Here is a 24,799-nt window from a genome sequence, read left to right on the forward strand (position 1 = left end):
TCACCCTGTAAAAGCAGGAGGGATTCCAGTCCAAAGTTTGGTTCAGATGTTGAGACTGATGATGCCACACACACATGAAAAAGCTATGGAAAGGTTTATTACTTACAGAATTCAGGTCTCTAGGAAGAGCAGGGCAGGCCTCTCAAGCAGATCCTAAATGGCTTGAAAGAGCTAGGAAAGGAGACTGGAATGGGTGTTTATTGCTGTTAGGTGATGCTAGCCCAGGTAAGGGTTCACTTGCAAAGAAGATTGCATGGTTTGAATCTCCCACCAATGCCAAAGCAGGGAGCCCCCAGGATTTCTTATCAGCTTGCCTAGATGTGGGACAAAAGAGGAAGAAGGAAGGTGAAGGTTAATGAAGTTAATCCTCATTACAGGAATGCTCTGGACAGAGGGCAGAACATTTAAGAATGGCTTCCACTTTCAGAAAATGTTACAAGGGGAGATTGTCTTACCAAGGTCTGAGATAGAGAAAGACTTTAATTTGAAAGCTCCAATTTTCCCTTTGTATGGCTAATGATGAGGTCAGGAGTATGTAGGTGATTCTACTGCTAGGAAAACTTGTTAAATGACCTTTCATATGCAGTGGCTCTCAGAGTATGAGAGATCACCAGCAGCATCAGCAGCTCCAGAGAATTCATTACAAATGCAAATTCTCTGGGGATGAGGCCTTACAATATTGGTTTTAACAACCCTTCCCGTGATGCTAATACTTTCTCAAATTTGAGTACTTTAGATGTAGAGTATGCAAGCTAATCCATGTCTGGGAAGGAGCTGGAGAACTAAATGGCACAGTATCGTGGGCATAATGAAGAAAAGGACTTTTGAATTTTTTATTGGCAGGTGGAAGAGACAGGAAGACAGGTCATGTCCCTGGGAAGAGCAGGTACAGGGGAAGATTCCTGGAGAGAGGAGAGGAGCCCTACAACATGGCAGGAGGCTAGGGTCTGAGGAGGAAGAGAGCTGGTGAGAATTTCCAAGGGGTAGGGATGGTTAAAAAGGTCTTAAGATGGTGATGTGTGACACTCTGCTTTATGCTTTCTATGCTGTAATATTCCTCTCTCAGTCATGAGTGGTCAGTAGAAGTCAATTATACTGGCCAGGCATGGTGGCTCACGTCTGTAATCTCAGCACTTTGGGAGGCTGAGGTGGGCAGGTCACTTGAGGCCAGGAGTTCAAGACCAACTTGGCCAACATAGCAAAACCCCATGTCTACTAAAAATACAAAAATTAGCCAGGCATGGTGGCACATGTCTGTAGTCCCAGCTACTCGGGAGGCTGAGGCACGAGAATTGCTTGAACCCAGGAGGTAGGGGTTGCAGAGAGCTGAGATCGTGCCACTGCACTCCAGCCTAGGGAACAGAGTGAAACTCTCTTTCAAAAAAAAAAAAAGTCAATTATGCACAACCAAACTATAGTAGACAGTGGGGAATGAAGAAGAAGAGGTCAAGGAGGAAAAAAATTACCATTACTCTGTGCAGAGAGAGGATGTCTTTTTAATTTTTTCTTATCAATGCATTCAGTATTCACTCACTGACTGACTAAATAAATGAAATGTCTGAGTACTTCTAGATTTATGGAAGGGACTTAGGCCTATTTTTTTAAAAGAAGTAATTTGTTGCCTTAAGCATATCATGTATTAAAAATAGAAATAAAAAAAGAAATGTGATAAACTAATTCTTTAATACATAAACCCATCTTCAGAAATATAATCAACTAATTCTTTTATACACCATCCTCACTAAACAGGCAAATAAAATTAAGTGACCATAGATTTAGCATATGGCTGAAGAGTAATATTTGCAAATATTTTACATCACAGGTAGATGATTTATAAGAACATTGACAGTTATGTTCCTGGCATAGATGCATTATTAGCATGTTCATGTTTTGGAAAGGCATTCTGTTTCTGCACATCACGTTATCTGTACCTTCCGATGTGGAAACACACTTGCTGTGAATCATTCCTCAGAATTGTTCTTGCTTAGGAAACGAGCAGTTACTGAAGAGTCGTCTTTGACTTTATGTTTTTACTTTGAATCTTTAAATTTAAGTAAATCTTTCAAAGACTCCTACCTGGCTTATAGTTATGAATTGCCATAAATTTTAATGAAACATCAAATTATGTAAAGATGACCTAAACCATTTTACTCATGTGCCATATTTTCCCTTCAGCACTTGAATATTTATTTTTTGCCTGCCTGTTGAATAGCACTTCTCTCAAAAGTGCATGATTTTTTATTCTGATTTAAGTAAGATAAGTTTTGTCTTTGTTGCTCTTAATCTAGAATGTTTTGATTTGTATATTATTTTAAATATTGTTTCTGGTTATAGAAGCTGATTACTTAGCTGCTTTGTATTTCTTTTACCCGTGTACTTAGAGACCTTTAAAAATAATCAGCATTTTAAATATTTTCATCATATCACAAGTTATGTCTGGCAACATTGTGCATTAGCTACCAACATATGCATAGGTACTTTACTTATTTTGAAAGTTCCTGCCAACGTTATATAAAAACAACTTTGGATTTGAAGCTGTCTATCTTCAATGGAAATAAGGAAATTGTTGCTTGAAGTGCAACTGGTTTAGCATGCTATTCATTGACATTTCTGGACAGATAACGTACAGAAAGAGAATTCCTGATAATGTAGGAAGGTAAATGGCAGAACTGAGACCCCTAAGGGATAAGAGTTGCTATTAAGTTCCCATAACCCATTCCAATCATTCCAATTGGTATTCCCGCCTGCTCCAAAAAAAGATAGGAAAAACTGATCAGTATGGAGGCAAGTGAAATGTTCCATGGTATGATCACAAAAATCCTGTAATATTAAACTACAAGGCATAGAGGAGGTCATTTAGCCTAATATCTTCAGCTTATAATTATAGAGGGATGGTATTCAGAGGGGCTAGATAATTTACCCAAGATCACAGATATAATAATGCGACTCCCAAATCTGTTGTAATACTCTCATGCATCTATGCTCATTTTCACAACTGCTAAATGTTAAGAAAAATGGCTTTTCACGTGTTTTAGTACATAGACATGTTTTTCATAGTTAAATTTTGCCAAAATCAGATACATTATCATGTCTTCCTTCATGATTTTTCATTGCAATTGTAATGGTTTTATCTTCAATTACATAAAAAATGAAAATGACAAGCTCAAAAAGAATTATTTGATTTAGAAAATATTACCACAGTGCTTTCCTTTCGGGCAATCATGTGCTGGTAAATGTTTAACAACTGGCTGGGGGTGGAGCAGGAAGGGGTGGGATGGAGCTGTGATAGGATTTGCTGATTTCTGTGGTGTGAATACTGCCGCCATGGCCAATTTCAAGCTACCAACATGAGGTCCTCAATGTGAAGTTGGGAATTGATGCACACAATTGGTGCCTGCAAGTGGATACAAGCTGGTTTTATCACATCATTGTTTTCAGAGCACAAACAACAAAACTTGAGGTCCAATTTGGGATCTTTCTTTTATTTCAGTTGAGTCTTGATTTTCAGTTTATATACATATATGTGCACTCATACATTTGACCCCTGAATTTTATGTTTTTGTCTACATTCTCTTTAAATCCAATATACACTGGTTTGGTAGTAGATCACTATTTCTTCGCCTATTAAAGGCATTTGAATTATAACATTTTGTTCATAGGAGGATGTAAACCCTAACCGTAATCAGTGCGTTTCAGGGGAAAAGAACAAAACAAAAGAGAAGGAATTCCCTAATAATTCATACATAGCAAGATTTGAGAAAAATCTCTATGCCTTTGCCTTTGACTTTAGGTTCTAAATAATATGACATACTTCCCTAAGGAACATCTTCTATCTGTATCCCACACGCCTACTCACTCCTTCAAGAAATAAAACTGTAAAAAAAATGTCATTTAAAGTAGAATCCTGAAAAATAAACAGTAAGCTTCTAGTGTAATGTTTCAGAGGACAGAAAGATCTTGTATTCATTGTAATTTATCTGGAACACAACTTACTTGACTTTCTGTGGTCCTCTTGAAGGTGATTAATCACCAATTTTAGAGCACCAACAATTGCACAATATTAATGTTTAATTAGCAAAAGGGAAGCACCTGGAGTGTGGAGGAAGCTACTCTAAGATTAGACTATATGCTTTCAGGTTATAACAAAAGACAAATTTAATGACCATACTATTTATCCTTAGGGAAAATATAGTTGATAAGTTGTTAGATAGCCTCAACTCAAGGAGAGTACAAGCAGTAAGTAACCTTTTGCATGTTTATTTCATTGCCGACTTTTTACCAATAAATACCAATGAGGCATATTTGTGAGCTTTTCTATCCTTCCAACACAAAGGGAGGCAGATTGTGCTTGGGATGATGAGACAGATCTATGACACCATCGGTTTGATGTGTCATGCTTTGCACTTGACATGTTGCTTCTCACCAAAATAAATTGATTTGTCTTCCCCCACCTAATTATCTTCTTCATCAGCCTTCTTGTATTCAAATGGAAAAGATTATTCTAAATGCTTGCTTAACACCTTTCCTTTGCTGCCACTTTTATATTCATAATTATCCTTTTATGAAAGTATAAAAAGATTTAAAATGATTATTCTTGGCAGGAGGCCCAAGGTGAAATCCTGTTGTATTTAATGTTAAAACCTAAAGTATAATAATAAAAAAAATTATAATGTGTGCAGTTTTGAAGCAGGGTTTTGGTGAAATGCTCATGTAACTGCAAAAATTTAAAGGAAGCTGTCAAAGAGTTTACACTCTTTCATGGCTAATATTAATTGAAAAACATCTCATAATATGTTATATCTGAAGGATAAATGGATAATTTAAGTTAAACACAGCCATTAACTTTCTGGAAGACAGGAAGATAAAGGATTACAATAGCCTCTCAGCAAGGGTTTAGGAAAATGCAAAACCCCTTCCTTTCCTCAGTTACTTTGAAGCGTATTTGAAATGATTAATTTTCCTGTGAATATTAAGAGAATTAAAGAATTGAGAATTGAATAGAAACTGTGTTACCTTGCGGACCTTGCTAACAACTGACCTTGCTTCCCCACTTTTCAAACTGAACTTGTGTATGGCTTTTCTGACCAAATGCATCTGAAGCAAAAACAATCCTTTCATCTAAATAGAAAACTAAAGGAAAACATTTTTTAGTTTTTATATTCTGCCAATTTTCAAAAACTCTCCCCTTCTAAATTTAGATTGTAAAAATATTCAGTGTGCTTGTCTCCTGTTGTGCTAACTGGTAACCCTGCCACCTGTTAATTTTGGTATTTTAAACCAGTTAGAGCGGGGTTGATGAAAAAAATCAATATATTTGGATCTTATTTCTACCTCCAAAACTCCAAAGAAAACTCACAAAAGTGCTTACAATAGCACAGTACAAACATTTTGAATAATCCCTCCTTCCTTCCTTCCTTCTTTCTTTCCTTCCTTTGAACCAAGAACTATGTTAGACACAATCAAGGAATACTCACATGGTAAGATACAGTCCCTACTAACAGTAAACTTAAGAGTCTGGACAAGTAGCTATATCTTACTTAATTTAATTGTTTACAACAGGTAGAGTAGGACAAACTGCTCACTTTACCATGGTGCTGACATTAAATAATTTAAGTTGATAAAATGCCTAAAAGGATGAAAGTGCTGTGCACCTGCAGGAAATGCCTGGAGCTGGAAAGGGTGTTAGGGTGAAGGTTATCACAAGTTCTCTCATGAAGTGGAGGTTTCATTGTTTAGCCTACCCCATTGATGGACTTCAGTTGCCCAAAATATTTTAGAACTTTAAATCTTCAGTGGTTTTCACCTTGAGAAATATTATTTATTCTACAAAAAGAGAAACAATCAACAGATTTTTTTTTTCTACTGAAGACTGGCCTTTAAATTCTATTTAACAATTATGTAATAGGAACATGTTCATTGAATTTGTCTTAGAAAAAGTCTTCACTGATGACTACTTTTCATTTCAGGATATAAAGGTGTGTTTTTATCTTCTCTTGCCTTCAGGGAATGTTATTTAATAGCATATTTGTGATCTTCTAGCCTTTTGTGCCAAAAAATAGCATTCCCTCAAAGCAGAAAATAGATAATTCCCAGAAGGAGAAAGTCCAAAGACAACAAATACATACACCGAGCTTGTCCAACCCACAGCCCAGGGGCTGCATGTGGCCAGAACAGCTTTGAATGTGATCCAACACAAATTTGTACACTTTCTTAAAACATTATGAGATTTTTTTTTCTCATCGGCTGTCGTTAGTATTAATGTATTTTATGTGTAGCCCAAGTCAATTCTTCCAAGTGGCCTAGGGAAGCCAAAAGATTGGACACCTCTGACATACACTAGGGGATTCTGTCACAGAAATTATTTTCTAAAACAGTAATTATAGTAATACTAATATAAGAGCAATGGTCTAAAGTCATGACACAAAATAAAAGCAAAAACACACAATACACACATAGTCTCATTTCTCATTTAAAAAATAGAATTCCCTCATGTAAATTTCAAAGAGGTTTTTAATATGTTTTCTATTCTCTTCCCTTACCCATATTTAAGGATAAATGTTGTGGTTTTAGGCATTAAACCGTGAATGTAAGGGTGTTTTACACAGTGAACACATTTACTGACAGTAAAGCTACGGTTTTACAATTTGAGCTGTATCAGGATATGTTTCTAATCCTGAACTGAACTGATCACTAAACTATGGGTTTAGTCATCAGGAACATACCCGTCCTATCCTTATAGGCCTGTACATCTGAACAGGATTTGAATCTAAAGTTAACTAATGTATTAATTAGTGGAATTTGATTTCATGCATATTTTTGTATAGAAGTCAGCTTTTAGTTACTTGGAATACATTGCCTTTTTGCAACATTGTCTCGTTGTTAGGTAGGAACTATATATTCAAATTATCATTAGTAGTATCAAAGGGACTCTCACATGAAATGCAGATCCACAATGGTCATGGCCACTGTTGATTTCATTTTGCTTCAGAATATTGCAAAACATTCCATGGTGAGTCAAAAGTACTCATAAGGGAATGCAAAAAAGCAGAATCTTAAATAAGCAAATGGTATTGTTTTATTCTTTCTATGGTTAAACAAAAGATATGTTATAGGTATGGGGGGAAATATCACACTTTTAGGAAAAGGTTGTCTTTTATAGAAAGGGTTTATTTATATTGAGTCATTGGAAGCCAGAAGGAAATAGGAAAATAATCTTTGTCAGCTGTTGGATCTTGGTAGGTTTATTTACTTAAAATAGTGAGAGAAAAGGAGATTTTAACAAATTGAGTAACTGAAAGTGATACTGCTGTTGACTAGGAAAAGTTAAAAAAGGGGAAAATATAACTTCAGAGACATCCTTATAGAAACATGATCAAAGTGATTGTATAGTGCTACCACTATTATATCAGATGACTATTCATTTAAATTGGAAAATTTTGCTCAAAGATGTTCACATGTTGGTTGTTTCTTTTTTCCTTTTGTACATTATTACATTATGAAGGATTTTAGAGAGAGGAGCTGCCAATTCCTCATAATTCTTTGAGTCAAATCATTTTGGTACCAAATAGCAGATGAAACTGAAGCATAGAGGTTGAGTTTCTCAGGGCCACAAACTGAATCAATGGCATAGGTAAATTCAAACAGCGTTTTTGAGTCCACAGTTTATTTCTGGTTTGTTGTATTGTGCTACCTCCTGGAAACTATAATTTAGAAAGAAAAATTACTTTTTAGGTGTATTAGTCTGTATCCAGTTTCCTGGAATCAATTGTCTTAAGATTTACTTGTGATATTTGAATCTACCCAAATTTACCTGGCTTCAAGTTCAAAGTGAGGGAGGGAAAAAAATAGATCTTATTTATTTATTTATTTATTTTAAAATTTCCGTAAAATACACAAAACATAAAATGTACCATCTTAACTGTTTTTAAGTGTATACTTCACTTGTGTTAACAATATTCATGTTGTTGTACAACAGAACTCTGGAACTTTTTCTTCTTATGACATCTAATTGCTCATGAGCATGTCCACTGCCATGGCAACTTTAAAGATCTTCATGCTCATTTATTAAAGTCTAGCAATTTATCCATAATAATACAGTTATGAACAACAAAGAAAATTATGATTTACTTCTCTATTTCCCAGTCAACTGCTATAATCTATTCTGTCCTTGATGAAAATCGTCTTTATTAGCTTGAAAAAGGAAAGAAGTGTGGGGCAAAGATTTTGGGGGGAGAGATGCCTCACAAATGTTTTCCTGTCAAAGTAAGGAATGGGGAAGGGAAAATAATGAGAAACAAATCTGCATATAAACATGAAAATATATTGCAGTTATATTAAGAAAAATTACAGTTGTGAAATTAAAATGCAAAGCTTGAACTCTTTAATCCTGCCTTAGAAGTAAGGACGTCTCAAGGTGTAAATTAAGTGTGTGTTATAGATGTAAGAGATAGTTGGGAGTGTTGGTAATTCTAGTATTCAGGTGAGGCAAGTTTTGCAGTATGTAAACTTCATGATGTATCCCTCTAGATTTTTTTTCCTTTGACATTCAAAATGATTTCAGTGGAAAATGTGAATCTATTAGTAACTGCAAACATAGCAACAATACTGTCTTATAAATGTATATAACTTTTAAAAAACTGCGGTAAAATGTATCTTCTTAGCTATTTTTAATTGTACAGCTCGGTAGTGTTAACTATATTCACACTGTTGTGCTGCAGGCCACTGGAACTTTTTCATCTTGCAAAACTGAAATTCTATACCCATTGAACAACAACTCCCCATCTTCCCCTCTTTTCAACCCTTGGCAACCACATTCTTACTTTTTGTTTCCATGAATTTGACTACTTTAGATACTTCATGTAAGTGAAATCATATGGTATTTGTCTTATTGTGACTTCACTATTTCACTTAGCATGATGCCCAAAAGTTTCATCTATGTTGTGGCATGTGTCAGGATTCCCTTCCTTTTTAAGTTGTTTAGCACTTGTAACCTTGAAACCAGTGTTCAGATATATTGACTAATTACACGCATGTATCAGTTGGAGAAAATGCTATGGCATTATGCACAAACTGTGTGTTTTATTTATTTATCTTTCAATTTTCCATAGGACCAATCCTGCAACTTAATGTAACTTAAAATAGAAATTAAAACAGACAGATTAGAAAGTGAAAATATGAAATATATTTTGAAGTTAATGAATTATCTGCATTTGACCTGAACTATAACATGGTTATAATGATCAAATTCGTAGATTATTAAGTTTACATCTCCAATCCTAATGTGGTAAAAAACTTCTAGAATAGTGATGTGATTTGCCTGAGGTCACACAGCTCAATATGGCAAAACTAGTATATTAGATTTCTGTTGCTATACAACCAATTGTGACGGACAGCAACTGAAAATAACACCCATTTATTACCTTGCAGTTCTGTATGTTAAAAGTCTGGATGGGCTTGACTGGGTTTTCTTCTAGAGTCTGACAAGGCTGAAATCAACGTGGTAGCCAGGCTGGGCTCATATTGGAAGCTCTGCAGGGAATAACTGTCTCAAAAGCTCATTGAAATTTTTGGCAGAATTTAATTCATTATGATTGTAGGGCTTATGTTGCTGTTTCCTTACTGGCTGTCAGTACAGGGCTGAGTTTGGCTTACTAAAGTCATTTGCATTCCTTGTTGTGGCCCCTTCCATCTTCAAACCAGTAGTGGTATGTTCTTTGTTTTTCTTTGCACTTTATTTTATTTACTTATTATTTTTGAGACAGTATGTTGCTGTCTCACCCAGGCTGGAGTGCAGTGGCACGATCATAGCTCATTGCAACCTCAAACTCCTAGGCTCAAGTGATCCTTCTGCCTCAGCCTCCTGAGTAGCAAGGACTACAGGTGTGTGACATGATGCTCAGCTAATCTTTTAATTTTTTGTAGAGATGGCTGTCTTGCTATGTTGCACAGGCTGGTCTCAAACTCCTGGCCTCAAGTGATCCTCCTTCCTCAGCCTCCCAGAGTGCTGGGATCATAGGCATGAACCACCACACCTGGCTCTCCTTTCCACTTTTAAAGGGCTCACATGATTAGATTGGCTCACCTGGACAATCTCATTTTTTATTAACTCAGAGTCAACTGATTTGTTATTTTAATCACATTGGCAGAATTTCTCTTGCTGTGTAATGTAACATAATCTTGGGCATGATAGCTCATGATATTCACAATTCTATTAAGTAGGGCTGGAAATCTTGTCATGGAGACAATTTTGGAATTCTACCTACTGCAACTGGGATTAGAACTCAGATTTCACTTTAAGTGCTTTCCACTGCACTACCTTGAATATCTACGATTGTTCAAGGTACTTTTATTTTAAGATTAGTTGCTAATATTTATCCATGAAGAGCAAAAGTTTAAAAGAAGTTTAAGTCAGCAAGGAAACTGGCTTCTGAGTTTATTGATTGAATGTGTGCTTCCAGGCTGTATCACTATCCATAGAGACTAATGCAGGCAGGTTAATAGTGATCAGCTTTCTGATGGACTTGCTCAAGTTCCTAAGATATCCTAAATTGTAATATTAACGCCATGCTGCTGCATTTTCTGATTGCCATTCAAACTTGAAATGCTGAATGTTGAGGTTATCATGAGATTATAGACTGACAATATTACAGGCTGATGATTATTGATGAGACTTCATTTATCAGGCATGGAAAACATTATTTTGGCTAGTTGCAATAGTATCCTTCTTGCTGCTATTAACATGTCCTTTGCAATAACCATTAAAGAAAGTCTGTTTGATGACACAAAGGAAAAGTCAGTGACCTTTCAAAAAAAAAAAAAAAAAAAAAAAAACAGCGGCAGTTACAGCAAATTACACAGAAGCCTTCCCAAGGCAGTGGAGCTTAACAAAACATGGCCCCAGGAAACCTAATACCTTGAGATGTTTCTTCTGTGGTTAAATACTACGGTTAGCATGTAGTAAATTCACTAGTTTAGCTGGAGTGGAGGACTCATTTAAGTAGTAATTGGAGAAAAGGCAAGAAAGATATATTGGAGCAGGTTACCAGACTAAAGTATTTAGACTTTATTTTGTATGCAGTCAGAAATATTGAAGGTTCTGGAGCAAAATATGACATAATGAAAGGGGTATTTCGTCAAAATTCATTGCAGTTTATTTAGAATGGATTGGAACACAGTGAGGCAACCTGTTACAAATAACTAGGGATGAAGGGATGAAGGCTTGAATTAGAGTGTCAGAAGTAAAAAATGGAGAGAAGTGAAATATTGCAACACATATTATGATGGAACAAAAATATTGAAGACTCTAAATGAAAGGAGAGGACAAGGAGAGAAGTTTATAGTTTTCGCAACTGAGAGCATTCCTATATTGCTGACAGAACAGAAGAGTGGAAAATGGGATATGAGGGAAGAATATGCAGAATGTAAGGCACCAGTGGAATGTGTCCAAATGTGAATGTTAATTTCTTATCCATTCATCGTAAGTTTTCCACAGTGATACTTTGTAAACTCCAGAATAACTTTGTTTTACAAACATTGTGTCTGACAGTGATATGATACACAATAGAAGGGGAAATATTTATTTAATTTGATTCACTCTAAGATTTACTAATGTGCAGCCCGGCGAAGTGACTCTCACCTGTTATCCCAGCATTTTGGGAGGCCGAGGCAGGCAGATCACTTGAGGCCAGGAGTTTGAGACCAGCCTGGCCAACATGGCAAAACCCCGTCTCTACTAAAAATACAAAAAATTAGTCGGGCATGGTGGGGCACGCCTATAGTCCCAGCTACTTGGGAGGCTGAGACACAAGAATCGCTTGAACCCGGGAGGAAGAGGTTGCAGTGGGCTGAGATTGCACCACTGCACTCCAGCCTGGGTGACAGAGTGAGACTCTGTGTCAAAAAAAAAAAAAAAGATTTACTAAGGTGCATTGATTCTACTGATGTTAACAGGAATTACACAAGCAGAAAGAGAAAAGGTTGCTAATAATTCAAGTCATACACTAGCATTTATGTTATAAAATCATTGTTAATTATATGAAGGTCTTTATTAGAATTCAGTGAATTTAGGACAAAAAGTAAACTTGTTTAAAGGTGCTAACACCAGATTTAGAGCACATTTCATTTAAACAGGGAACAGAATCAAATAAATGAAGTATAAAATAGCTTCACAGTTATACTTCCTATCAAGTGTGTAGTCAACCCATACGTTGTCTATGCCATCAGATTTCTTTTGTTTTTGAAGGAAAAGAAACAGAAATTCAGCATTAGTGTGAGAAAGAAGCATCACCATTTTAAAACATAGCTATAAATAATTCAACTTATTATAATTATAAAATTAATACATAAACACGGGTTGTTCTACATGAGCCTTAACATTTTCATGCATGACCCATTGACAAGTGGAGGTTTTCCTTCATCCGCCTCAACAATCTTATGTTAATTTCCTTAACTTGCCTGATACTAATGAAATGCTGGTGTTGATGCTTTTAATATATCTACGCTTAAGTTTGGGATATGCGTATAAGATCTGAAAAGGGTAGAAAATGCTAATAGAATCTAAATGATCTTCTCTCTGGTGTGTTTTTTAATTCTTTGTATTGATCACTCCTGAAGACAGGATAAACCATACTTTAAGTTCCCATGAACCAAGAGCTGATTGATGCCCAGTTTAACATAAGCACCATTTTATGAGAGTTACCATAGTGATCAGGTTCCAGTTATCAGCTTGAACAATTTAATATATGATTAATGTTAATTGCCCATTTTGCATGGATGACTTCTTCCTGGTTGCTGAATTGGTTGCTGCTGCCTTTGATCTAGTTGGAAATTCAATCCAGTGTAATAGTTAGGCAAGTGATCTGTTTGCCAGCACAGAAAAGATGGATTCAGGTTGCTGTGAGGTCAGAGTTTGTTTCTCTTCATAAACACTGGAAGGTCAGGTAGAGTTTAGCTACCATTGGCATCCTTGAAATGTTGTAATAAATGTCAGACCTAAGAGATTATTATTAATCCACACAGCAATTGGAAGTCTTACTGTTCTGGCAAAATAAAGAGATTCTTATTTAATATAACATGCACATTGAAACTCAGAGCAGCACTTTCATAGTCAGGTAAACAACGCCTTCAAAGCTAATGTCATTTTTGCTTTTCTGGCTTCTAATGTACGCTAAACAGTGATACATTCAGGTACCATCTCAAGGGATTTTAAATATCAGTGATATTTAAATTAAATATGTGATATTAAATCAGAGATAACTCTGAAAAGTAAATCCCAGGTCATTGGTAATGGCTTTCACTTCAGGAATTCAATTGCAGTGGTTTTTACAAGTTGCTGCTAATACCACCCTTAACTACCACTATATTTGCAGCAGTTTTCACAGACTGTCCTGGGATGTTATAAGTGTTTCTTTAAGAAGTAGGAAGACAAGCTTTCATTGAAGGGATGACATAACCTGTGATTCCTTATTAAATCAAGGACTGCTCGTATGATTTGTATTAAATATCTTTAAGGCTTATGACATAATTAATTAATTAACTGGATTTTTTCTTTGGAACAACAAAAATCACTCTTCTTACTCAGTTGCTTACTCCTTGATTCACAAATAGCTGATGACATGAAATAAAAATAAATTCAACGGTCAAATTTAGTAATCTTAATGAATGATGTATGAGCTACTTTGTCTATTGCTCAACTTGGAATAGATATATCACAGAATGTGTCCTATCTTATTGACACTAGAAGACCTGCTGAAATTCTCTCTTAGGGAATTGCCAACTCTACAAAGTTTGTAAACCTCAAGGTAATGCTCTGATGGTAATCCACTTCAACTGCAGAAATATGAAGTACTGTTAATATATATTTTAAGTTGGTTTATTTTTCAATCTCAGGAAGCTGGGTGAGTATTTCATTTCTTCTAAAGAAGTTTACAGAATGAAGGGGAAATCATATGAGGATAAATTATGTTAAAGGATAACCTGGGCCCAGAGAAATTATGATTATTTGGTGTAATTTCCCTTTAAATAACCGATAAATATTACACTTAATGTGAATTCTATAAAGCTGAATCTCTCCAAGATTTAGCTGAGGTATTTAATAAGTTTGTATGGGGTTTTTTGCCTTGTACCATAACAACTTTCCTTTACAGTGTACATGAGTGATATATTGGCAGAGCCATTTGGATGGGAACTTTGTAAAAAGGCCTGTTTTATTTTACAGACTACAAATAACCTTGTAATTAAACTGAAAACAAATAATTGCGAAGAAACAATTATCGTTCAATTAAAGAGTAATTACATGGTTATTTGTGCCCTGTAAAATAAAGCATTACTAAGATCAGTAATGCAATCAACATTTTAGTAGAAGCAGGATGCTACAGTGATGGACCTTTCAACCTATGCTGATTAAATTGTCATCCAAATAACAGTTACCTAGTTAAACCACCACATGTTTATTTGCCTTGATTAATATGTGAATATCTGCCTGATGCTAATACAGCTCTTAAAGATAAGAAGTATGGCAAGATCATATATCAAGAAAGATCCTTCTCGACTTTTTACAGAGTCCTCCACAATCTTTCATCATGTTGTCAGGCTCGTGTTCTTTAAAATGAAATGCAGGAATGTCTAGGAATGTCATACTATGGAGAATCAGTAGGTCTAATAGAATAAAGCTATCTTATATTTGTAGGTAGGTATATTGACTGTAAAGCACTTTCACAAACTTCATTCCAATTAATTTACTCTTGGGGCCCAAGTCTTTGTTCCAAAATTAAAAACAAAGAAATCTGAATGTGATATTTGATGACTGATAAATGTAAACAAGTTTGGAAGCAGTTATCTCAGAACCATACTCACTAAAGGGTCAATCAGAAATTTTAAATAACAGGGCAAACACACATCTCTATAACTAGACCACAAGCTCCTGAAAGGCAAAACTTGTTCCAGGTTCTCACAATATATCAATGAAAAAAACAAACCAAAATCTTTGCCCTCGTTGAGGTTACATTTTACCCTCTGTGTCACTGATACCTAGCATTATACCACACACATGCTTAATGGGTACCTAGTGCATGTTTTTTTACTAGATGACTGAATAAGTGATATCGTTACTGCATATGTGTGACTGCAGGGGCCTTTATTCCTTAAGCAGATCTTGAAGCTTGTAGGGCTTCTAAGTGAATAAGACAATGGGATCTATCCATAGCCTTCTTTAGCCTTGTACACAGTCAGATTTGGGTTGATCATGTTTTGAAGCTGCTATAATTATTGTGAAGTTCAAGATTTAAAAACATAATTATGTTATGATTAAATGAAACTGGCACTCTGTTCTTGTGATCAAAGAGACCACAGTAATTGAAGGAATATTTGGAAACTGTACAAACAGTGAAAGATTGTTTCCTATGTATATTAATTAATTGACTTAATTAACTTTTTGCTGGATCTTACTTTCTGCTAGAAACCATCAGAACTGCTTAGGATACAGTATCAAACAAAACCAGACAAGTATGCTACTTTCATGGAGCTTAGATTCCAGTTGGGGAGATTCACAACCATACCAACAACATAAAATTATGAACTGCGATGAAAGTTAGGATGGAGAATATGGTCCTCCTGGATTTTATAACATGTGGAATAGATAGTACCAAGCCATTTGTGAAATAAGCTGTGAAACCATTTTTTTTTTTTTTTCAAATCTTCACCTTTAAGGTAGAACTACTGGACTAAGAGGCCTCTAATGCTTCCCAAGCCTGGGTCAGATTGTTGGAAAAGAGTTGCTTCAGATAGTGAGAACTGACCAAGAAATTTGGAACAGAACTAGTTAAACCTTATGGCTTTCAAAGTGTACTGTTAACTGCTGGCAGTCATATGGCTCATCACGTGGAAGTAGAGGGAGCATCAGGCTGCTTAGTTCTGGAGGCAGCCAGTCTGAAAGTGTTCATGAGAATGGAGATAGCACTGAGATGTTTACAGTGGAAAAATACAAAGAGTAATTAGGTGTGTTTAAATAAAGTTAGTAGGCTTGAGTTCTGACAAATAGAAGGACACAAAAAAGCATTTAGAGAGTATAGATTTGATGAAGTTTATTCAATAAAATAATGTGTCTTTCTCTGATGCCTGGATATACCCCGATGAATATTTTTCAGTGATATTGGGATCCTTTAGAACATTCGAAGTACATAGGATATTTCTGCTTCCAGCATTCCTTAAAAGAGTCAGAAAGCCATAAAATAGGGCAAAGGCAAAGAAGGTAAAACACTGACTTAAAGAAAATAAATTACGGCCCAGAATCAAGTAGAAAGAAGGAGAGGAGAGTCCATTTATAAAATTGAAACATCAAATGAGAAAAACAGAATCTTTTGCGCTAGATTGATATATAATATTGATGTACAATAGAAGAAAATAACACTAGCACTGTGTATGAAAAATGAACTGGGTAATGATACCTCCGTGTAAGGTTGCTAGAAGTTGTTTTTCATTTAAAAGCGGAGTTTGTCTTACATTGATGGAGCATTTTGCTACTGCAAAGTTGATAGAGTGAAGTTTAACTTAAATTTCTTTGTAAACCAAAAGTCATTTTGGGATATGTTCTCTATCTGAACCTCATACATTTTTGCTGCTGAAGTTATTTAATATAGTATTTTGCAGTATTTTGTCAAAACTCATATCATTCAGCTTTGTAAAATGCATTTCTACTAAAAGGCAACAGCAATATCTTAGGCAACATTAGAAAGTAATATTTGAAATATATTGGGTGACTCGAGAATAACTTGATCCTAATGTTCTATGACTTACAAGTCTCTTCATGTAGTGACAGCTTTAAAATATTTTCAGTACCCTAACTCTATTACAGTACAAGATGGAGGCAACAGATACTGACTTTTTATTTCATTATTTTATGAATTAGCATTTGCAATTACAGTTTCTGAACTGCTCATGGGTGAAGAATGTACAAATGCAATGGGTTAGGTTAATGTTATAAGTTTATCATCAACTCATTAGTTAAAAACACCAATCAATCTGAGAGAAAAGACAGCCTAGATTGCAAAGGTGGCAGGTTTTGTTAGTGTGGCCACTCCAAGAGAGTGAACTGCTTGTTATACAGCTTGATTTAAAAACTACATAGGAAAACAAAACCTACTGAGGGTGGTAACCCTTTGTTCCTCATGGGCTCCCAGCAGCTGTGGAAATGCTAATAAACATCAGCTTCTATTCTACATCTCTCAGCTCTTTACCATTCACCTCTGGCATGCTGGGCAGAGACTTAATTACTTCACATTCTATATAATCTTAATTCTGTGAGTCACTATCTCAGATCTCAGAAGCATTTATTAATACTTCAGATCAAGTGTAGCTTTAAAAACAGGGGTAACTTAGGGTTTCTCACACAACAGGTAAGCTGCATTGCAAAGTGCTGGCCTGTAAATGGAATCTAAACTAAAATTGATCCCTTATGGCGCTAGTGTTTGCCATAACAATGGTGGGAAATTTAGCAGAAAGTAAAGAATTGGTCTCTTAGTAATCCACGAAAATAGTCTTTAATGTAAAATTCTATCACTTTTGGCAATTAAACAAGATTTAAAAGGGAAATATTGCAAGTGATGGTTTTCTCAAAAAGAGTACATTTTTAACCTTTATCTATATTTGTCTGTTTTTCAACAGTTCAAGACCTGGCAGGCCCCCTAAGCGTTCTTTGGGAGTGTTGCAGGAAAATGCCCGCCTTCTGCCCCATGCAGTCCCAGGCCTCTTATCGCCAGGACTTATCACTCCAACAGGTAATAAAATCCATCTGATGATCAGCCATGTCTCTTCGTACTGCCCAGCATTTGAAATAAACCAATATTGATCTAACTGCCTTGTCCTTCAGAGCTTTTCAAGCTCTATTAGAGGTTACATTATTGAATTTTTTTAAGTGTTCGTGAAAACAAGTTTTTTTACTTGAGCGACAAATCAAATGGATGTGATTTTAAAAATTGTCATATCATTGCAGAAAATCCCTTTCAAGTCCTTATTGTTTGTATATATGTATATGTTTCTGTGCTAGGGACGAGAATGGAGGCACTGGCCCAAACAGCATCATCTCAAAGCCTCCCATAGGGTGCAGCACTCCTGTATACTTAGGTCTCAGTAATATTCTTTTAGTTTCCAGGGGTTCTGGGCATCCGTTTATGTTGTCCAAGTTATTACTCTAGGTTAAAAAGTGACCTAAAATGCATCCTTGGTATAGGAGCCTTATGATTAGAGAAGAAGAAGGTGCAGGTGGTCATTGTCCTGAACGATGTCTTAGTGTTTTTCATTGGACACTGTGAACAACTGGTAAAATTCCAGTGTCATAAATTAGCACTGAACTTTGTTGAGTCCCTAAAAAAGTACCTGAGAGTACACAAAAACACTTAAAAATAAGCTTAATATTTCTATAATTGAATCTTTAAAAATCATTAAAGCTATTACATTATAGAAAATGAATTTAATAACAATGATATCTTTATATATAATGATACGAACATTTATAAAGCATCTGTTGTGTTCTGGGTACTCATTTCTAGGCATTGTAAAAATATACGAGTAGTGGTCCTTGCCACGCTAGAACTGGGGAGAGTGGAATGTAAATTAATAATTGCATTAAAGTGTCATAGAGGCCAAAATACAAGCACATACAAGGTGCTATAATATCACATAAGTGGAAGCAGTTATATCAATTTTGGTAAGTTGGGTAATACTCCATAAGATGGAAACTTTGGAGCTGTATTTTGTAGGCTGAGCATTGGACAGATGGAGAATCAGAGGAAGAGCATTCCAAGCAGATAGAAGAGTACAGATGGATGAGAAAAAGCCCAGTGTGTTATGGGGAGTACCAGTTAAGTTGAAGAGACTGGAGCAGAGCTTTAAGGTAGAAGACTTATAGGTGATGTGGTTGGAATAGAAAGGGAGGGAAAAGCCAGCTTGTGAAACCAGTTTTTGATTTACCATGTTAAGCAATTTAAGTTCTTTCCTTTAGACCAGTGGTTTCCAAAGTGTCTTTCAGGGCTTTCCTTACTGGCTGACATAGAAGTGAGGAAGTATTTCCATGCTCCACACTTCTGCCTCAGTTAGAATTTTATATGTTCTCCTTCGCATATGATTTTGTTTTGTTTTATTCTTAAAGAAACTTCTATAGGTAAAAGGAGCCCTTGCTAAGGAACTGAGTAAATGATCGGAAAACAATTGCCTGGAGGGTAGATAGCAATGAAGGTAATGAAATGAAGGAATATCCGTTGCTACTGTTCAAAGGAGAAATATTGAGGGCCTGAAGGCAAATCCAATAGAATGGAGAAAAGGTTCTGAGTGCTTCAGTAATTAGAGTTAATCACACTTGATAACTGATTAAATGTAGAGGCTAAGGTGGTGGTCTAGGATTATTCATGTCTAGCTTGGGTGATAGGCTGGATGATGGTATAATTAACTCAGACAGAGAACTTGGGAAGACACTCAGGCTTTGAGGGGGAAGATAATGAATTTTCAACTTTAAATATTTATAAACAAATTCTGATATAAGAGAGTAGCCCTGTGCATATAAATGAAGATAGAAAGCATAACAACATCTGAAATATATCTCGGTATTCAATGAATGACCATCTATTTCTTGCCTCCTGAAATACATTCCTAGAGCCTAGAAAGAGTACCATGCAAATAATCAAATCTGTGTCCTGGTTTTGTGGGAATGTACAGATGAAAGAAGAAAAGGATTTTAAAATTGCCTTGAAGCTAAATCATTTTGAGTAAACATTAATAGGTTATTTGTTGAGGAAAAGCTCTAATATATATTAAGTTCTTTTTATGTACTAGCCGTGGGTGCCAAGTGTTTTATATATACTTCATTTAATCTTCATAGTAGCCTTATTGACAATGGCTTCATTTTTAAGGTAAACAATCTATGGCTCTGTGAGTTTAAATTATTTGCTTAAGGTCACAAAGCAAGTGAGTGGCAGAACTGAGTTTCTTTTTTTTAATTTTATTTAGTTTAATTAATTTATTTTTGTTTGTACATATTGTTTCATCACCCAGGTATTAAGCTCATTACCCAATAGTAATGTTTTCTGCTCCTCTCCCTCTTCCTGCCCCTTCTCAAGTAGACCTCAGTATCTGTTGTTTCTTTCTTTGTGTTCATAAATTCTTATCATTTATCTCCCACTTATAAGTGAGAACATGCGGTATTTGGTTTTCTATTCCTGCATTAGTTTGCTAAGGATAATAGTCTTCAGCTCCATCCATGTTCCTACAAAAGACATGATCTCTTTTTTATGGCTGCATAGTATTCCATGGTGTATATATACTACATTTTCTTTTTTCAATCTGTTATTGATGGGCATTAGGTTGATTCTGTGTCTTTGCTATCATGAATAGTGCTGCAATGAATATTCACGTGCATGTTTCTTTATCATAGCATGATATATTTTCCTCAGGGTGTATATACCCAGTAATAGAATTTCAGGGTGGTAGTTCTGCTTTTAACTCTTTGAGGAATTGCCATACTGCTTTTGACAATGGTTGAACTAATTTACACTTCCACCAACAATGTATAAGTGTTCCCTTTTCTCTGCAAACTCGTCAGCATGTTTTTTTGACTTTTTAGTAATAGCCATTCTGATTGGTGAAGGATGGTATTTCATTGTGATTTTGATTTATCACAAATCTAATGATCGCAAAATCTAATGATACCACAAAATGTAATGATCAGTGATATTTAGCTTTTCTTCATATGCTTGTTGGCTGCATGTATGTCTCCTTTTGGAAAGTGTCTGCTCGTGTCCTTTGCCCACTTTTTGTTGTTGTTGTTTTTTTTTTTTTTTGAGATGGGGTCTTGCTCTGTCACCCAGGCTGGAGTGCAGTGGTGCAATCTTGGCTCACTGCAACCTCTGCCTCCTGGGCTCTCGCCATTCTCCTGCCTCAGCCTCCCGAGTAGCTGGGACTACAGGCGCCCACCACCACACCCGGCTAAATTTTTTTGTATTTTTAATAGAGACGAGGTTTCACCATGTTAGCCAGGATGGTCTCAATCTCCTGACCTCACGATCCACCCACCTCAGCCTCCCAAAGTCCTGGGATTACAGTTGTGAGCCACCACGCCTGGCCCTTTACCCACTTTTTAAGGGGTTATTTGTTTTTCTCTGGTAAATTTGTTAAAGTTTCTTATAGATGCTGGATACTAGACCTTTGTCAGATGCATAGTTTGCACATTTTTTTTCCATTGTGTAGGTTGTCTGTTTACTCTGTTGATAGTTTCTTTTGCTGTGCATAAGCCCTTAAGTTTAATTAGATGCCACTTGTCAATTTTTGCTTTTGTCGTGATTGCTTTTGGTGTCTATGTCATGAAATCTTTGCCCATTCCTATGTCTAGGATGGTATTGCCTTGGTTGTCTTCCAGGGATTTTATAATTTTGGGTTTTACATTTAAGTCTTTAATCCATCTTGAGCTGATTTCTGTATATGGTGTAAGGAAGGGGTCCAGTTTGTCTTCTGCGTATGGCTAGCAAATTATCAAAGTGTCATTTATTGAATAAGAAAGTTTTCTTCCCATTCCTTATTTTTGTCTGCTTTGTTGAAGATCAGTTGGTCATAGATGCATAGCATTATTTCTGGGTGCTCCAAACTGTTCCGTTGGTCTGTGTGCCTGTTTTTGTATGAATACAATGCTGTTTTGGTCACTGCAGCCTTGTAGTGTAGTTTGAAGTTGGGTGACATGATGCCTCCAGCTTTGTTCTTTTTGCTTATGATTGCCTTGGCTATTTGGGCTCTTTTTTGGTTCCAGATAAATTTTAAAATAGGTTTTTCTAGTTCTATGAAGAATGCCATAGGTAGTCTGATAGGAATAGTATTGAATCTGTAAATTGCTTTGGGCAATATGGCCATTTTAATGATATTAATTATTCCCATCCATGAGCATGGGATGTTTTTCAATTTGCTTATGTCTTCTCTGACTTCTTTGAGCAGTGTTTTGTAATTCTCATTGTAGAGATTTTCACCTCCCTGGTTAGCTGTATTCCTAGGTGTTTTACTGATTTTATGACAATTGTGAATGGGATTGCCTTTCTGATTTGGCTCTCAGTTTGGCTGTTATTGGTGTATAGGAATGCTAGTGAGTTCTGTATATTGGTTTTGTATCCTGCAACTTTGCTGAAGTTGTTTATCAGCTGGAGCAGCTTTGGGACTGAGACAATGGGGTTTTCTAGATACAAAATCATGTTACCTGCAAATGGAGGTATATCAACTTCCTTGCTTCCTAGTGGGGTGCCCTCTGTTTCTTTCTCTTGCCTGATTGCTCTGGCTGGGAGCTCCAATAATATGTTGAATAGAAAAGTTCAGAAAGGGCATCCTTATCTTGTTACAGTTTTCAAGAGAAATGCTTTCAGCCTTTGCCCATTCAGTATAATGTTGGCTGTGGGTTTCTCATAGATGGCTCTTATTATTTTAAGGTATGTTCCTTTAATACCTAGTTTATTGAGCATTTTTAACATGAAGATGTGTTGAATTTTATCATAAACCAGTTCTGCATCTATTGAGATAATCATGTGGTTTTTGTCTTTAGTTCTGTTTATGTTATTAATCACATCTATTGATTTGAATATGTTGAACCAACCTTACATCCTGAGGATGAAGCCTGCTTGATCTTGATAGTTTATCTTTTTGATGTGCTTCTGAATTCAATTTGCAAGTGTTTTGTTCTGGATTTTTTCATCGATGTTCATGAAGGGCATTGGCCTGAAGTTTTCTTTTTTGTTGTGTCTCTTCCAGGCTTTAGTATCAAGATGATCATGGCCTCATAGAATGAGTTAGGGAGGAGTCCCTCCTCTTTAATTTTTTGGAATAGCTTCAGTAGGAATAATACCGGCTCTTCTTTATACATCTGGTAAAATTTAGCTATGAATCCAACAGATCCCAGGTTTGTTTTGGTTGGGAGGCTATTTATTATGGATCCAATTTCAGAGTGTGTTATTTGTCTGTTTAGAGAATCACTTTCTTCCTGGCTCAGTCTTTGGAGGGCGTATATGTCCACGAATTTATCCATCTCTTGTAGTTTTTTTAATTTTGTGTGTGTAGAGGTGTTCGTAGTAGTTTCTGATGGTTGTTTTTATTTCTGTGGTGTCAGTAATAACATTCCCTTCATCATCTCTAATTGTGTTTATTTGTATCTTCTCTCTTTTTTCCTTATTAGTCTAGCTAGTGGCCTATATATTTCATTAAATTTTTCAAACAAACTTCCTGGATTTGTTTATCTTTTGAATTTTTGTTGTTGTTGTTTCTCAATTACCTTGAGTTCAGCTCTGATTTTTTTTATTTCTTCTCTTCTGCTAGCCTTGGGCTTCATTTGTTCCTGCTTCTCTAATTATATCAGTTGTGAAGTTAGGTCGTTAATTTGAGATCTTTCTAACTTTTTTATGTTTACATTTAGTGGTATGAATTTTCCTCTTAATACTGCCTTAGCTTTGTCCCAGAGATTCTGGTATGTTGTGTCTTTGTTCTCTTTATTTTCAAAGTACTTTTTGATTTCTGCCTTAATTTCATTATTCACCCAAAAGTCATTCAGGAGCATGTTGCTTAATTCCCATGTAATTGTATGGTTTTGAATCATTTTCATCATCTTCACTTCTGTTTCTATTGTGCTGTGGTCCAAGAGTGTGTTTTGTATGATTTTGGTTCTTTAAAAATTTGTCAAGGATTGTTTTATGTCCAATTATGTGGCTGATTTTAAAGTATGTGCCATGTGGTGGTGAGAATGTATATTCTGTTATTTTTGGGTGGAGAGTTATGTAAAGTTCTATCAGACCCAGTTGGTCCAATGTTGAATTAAGGTCTTGAATATCTTTGTTCATTTTCTGCCTCAATGATTTGCCTAATACTTTCATTGGAGGGTTGAAGTCTCTCACTATTATTATGTGGGAGTCTATGTCTCTTTGTAGGTCTCCAAGAACCTGTTTTATGAATCTGGGTGCTCCTGGGTTGAGTGCATATATATTTAGGATAGTGAGGTCTTCTTGCTGAATTGAACACTTTACCATTATGTAATGCCTCTTCTTAAAAATATTTCATTGGTTGGAAATCTGTTTTTTCTGAAATTAAGGTTGCAACTCCTGCTTTTTTTCTGTTTTCCATTTGCTTGGTAGATTTTTCTCCATCCCTTTATTTTTGAGCCTATGAGTGTCATTAATTGTGAGATGGGTCTCTTGAAGACAGCATGCCTTTAGGTCTTGCCTTTTTATCCATCTTGCCACTATGCGCCTTTTAAGTGGGGCATTTAGCCCATTTACATTCAAGGTTAATATTGACATTTGTGGATTTTATCCTGTCATTGTGCTATTAGCTTGCTATTACGTTGGCTTGTTTGTGTGGTTGCTTTAGGGTGACACTGGTCTGTGTGTTTAAGTGTGTTTTTATATTAGCTGGCTGTGGTCTTCCCTCTCTTTGCTTAGTGCTCCTTTCAAGATCTTTTGTAAGACAGGTCTGGTGGTAAGGAATTCACTCAAGATTTGCTAATCTGAAAAGGATCTTATTTCTCCTTCACTTAGGAAGCTACGTTTGGCTGGATATGGAATTCTTCGTTGAAGATTTTTTCTTTAAGAATGTTGAATATAGGCTTCCAATTTCTTCTGGCTTATAGGGTTTCAGCTAAGAGGTCCACTGTTAGCCTGATACGGTTACTTGTGTAGGTGACCTGCCCTTTCTTTCTAGCTGCCTTTACCATTCTTACTTTCATTTTGACCTTGGAAAATCTGATGATTATGTGTCTTGGGGATGATCTTGTGTAGAATCTTGCAGAAGTTCTCTG

At 35.9% G+C, this 24,799-nt stretch overlaps 1 protein-coding gene across 1 annotated transcript in view; it reads left to right on the forward strand.

The window, feature by feature from the left end:
* DACH2 (dachshund family transcription factor 2) overlaps positions 1-24,799 on the forward strand; it is a 672,782-nt gene that overhangs the window by 339,675 nt on the left and 308,308 nt on the right. The window contains exon 3 of the mRNA XM_054470661.1: positions 17,659-17,771. Within this exon, the coding sequence (XP_054326636.1) occupies positions 17,659-17,771 (113 nt within the window). The remainder of the gene's footprint in view (positions 1-17,658; positions 17,772-24,799) is intronic.

Source organism: Pongo pygmaeus, chromosome X (assembly GCF_028885625.2).
Source record: "Pongo pygmaeus isolate AG05252 chromosome X, NHGRI_mPonPyg2-v2.0_pri, whole genome shotgun sequence".
NCBI classification, from domain to species: domain Eukaryota; kingdom Metazoa; phylum Chordata; class Mammalia; order Primates; family Hominidae; genus Pongo; species Pongo pygmaeus.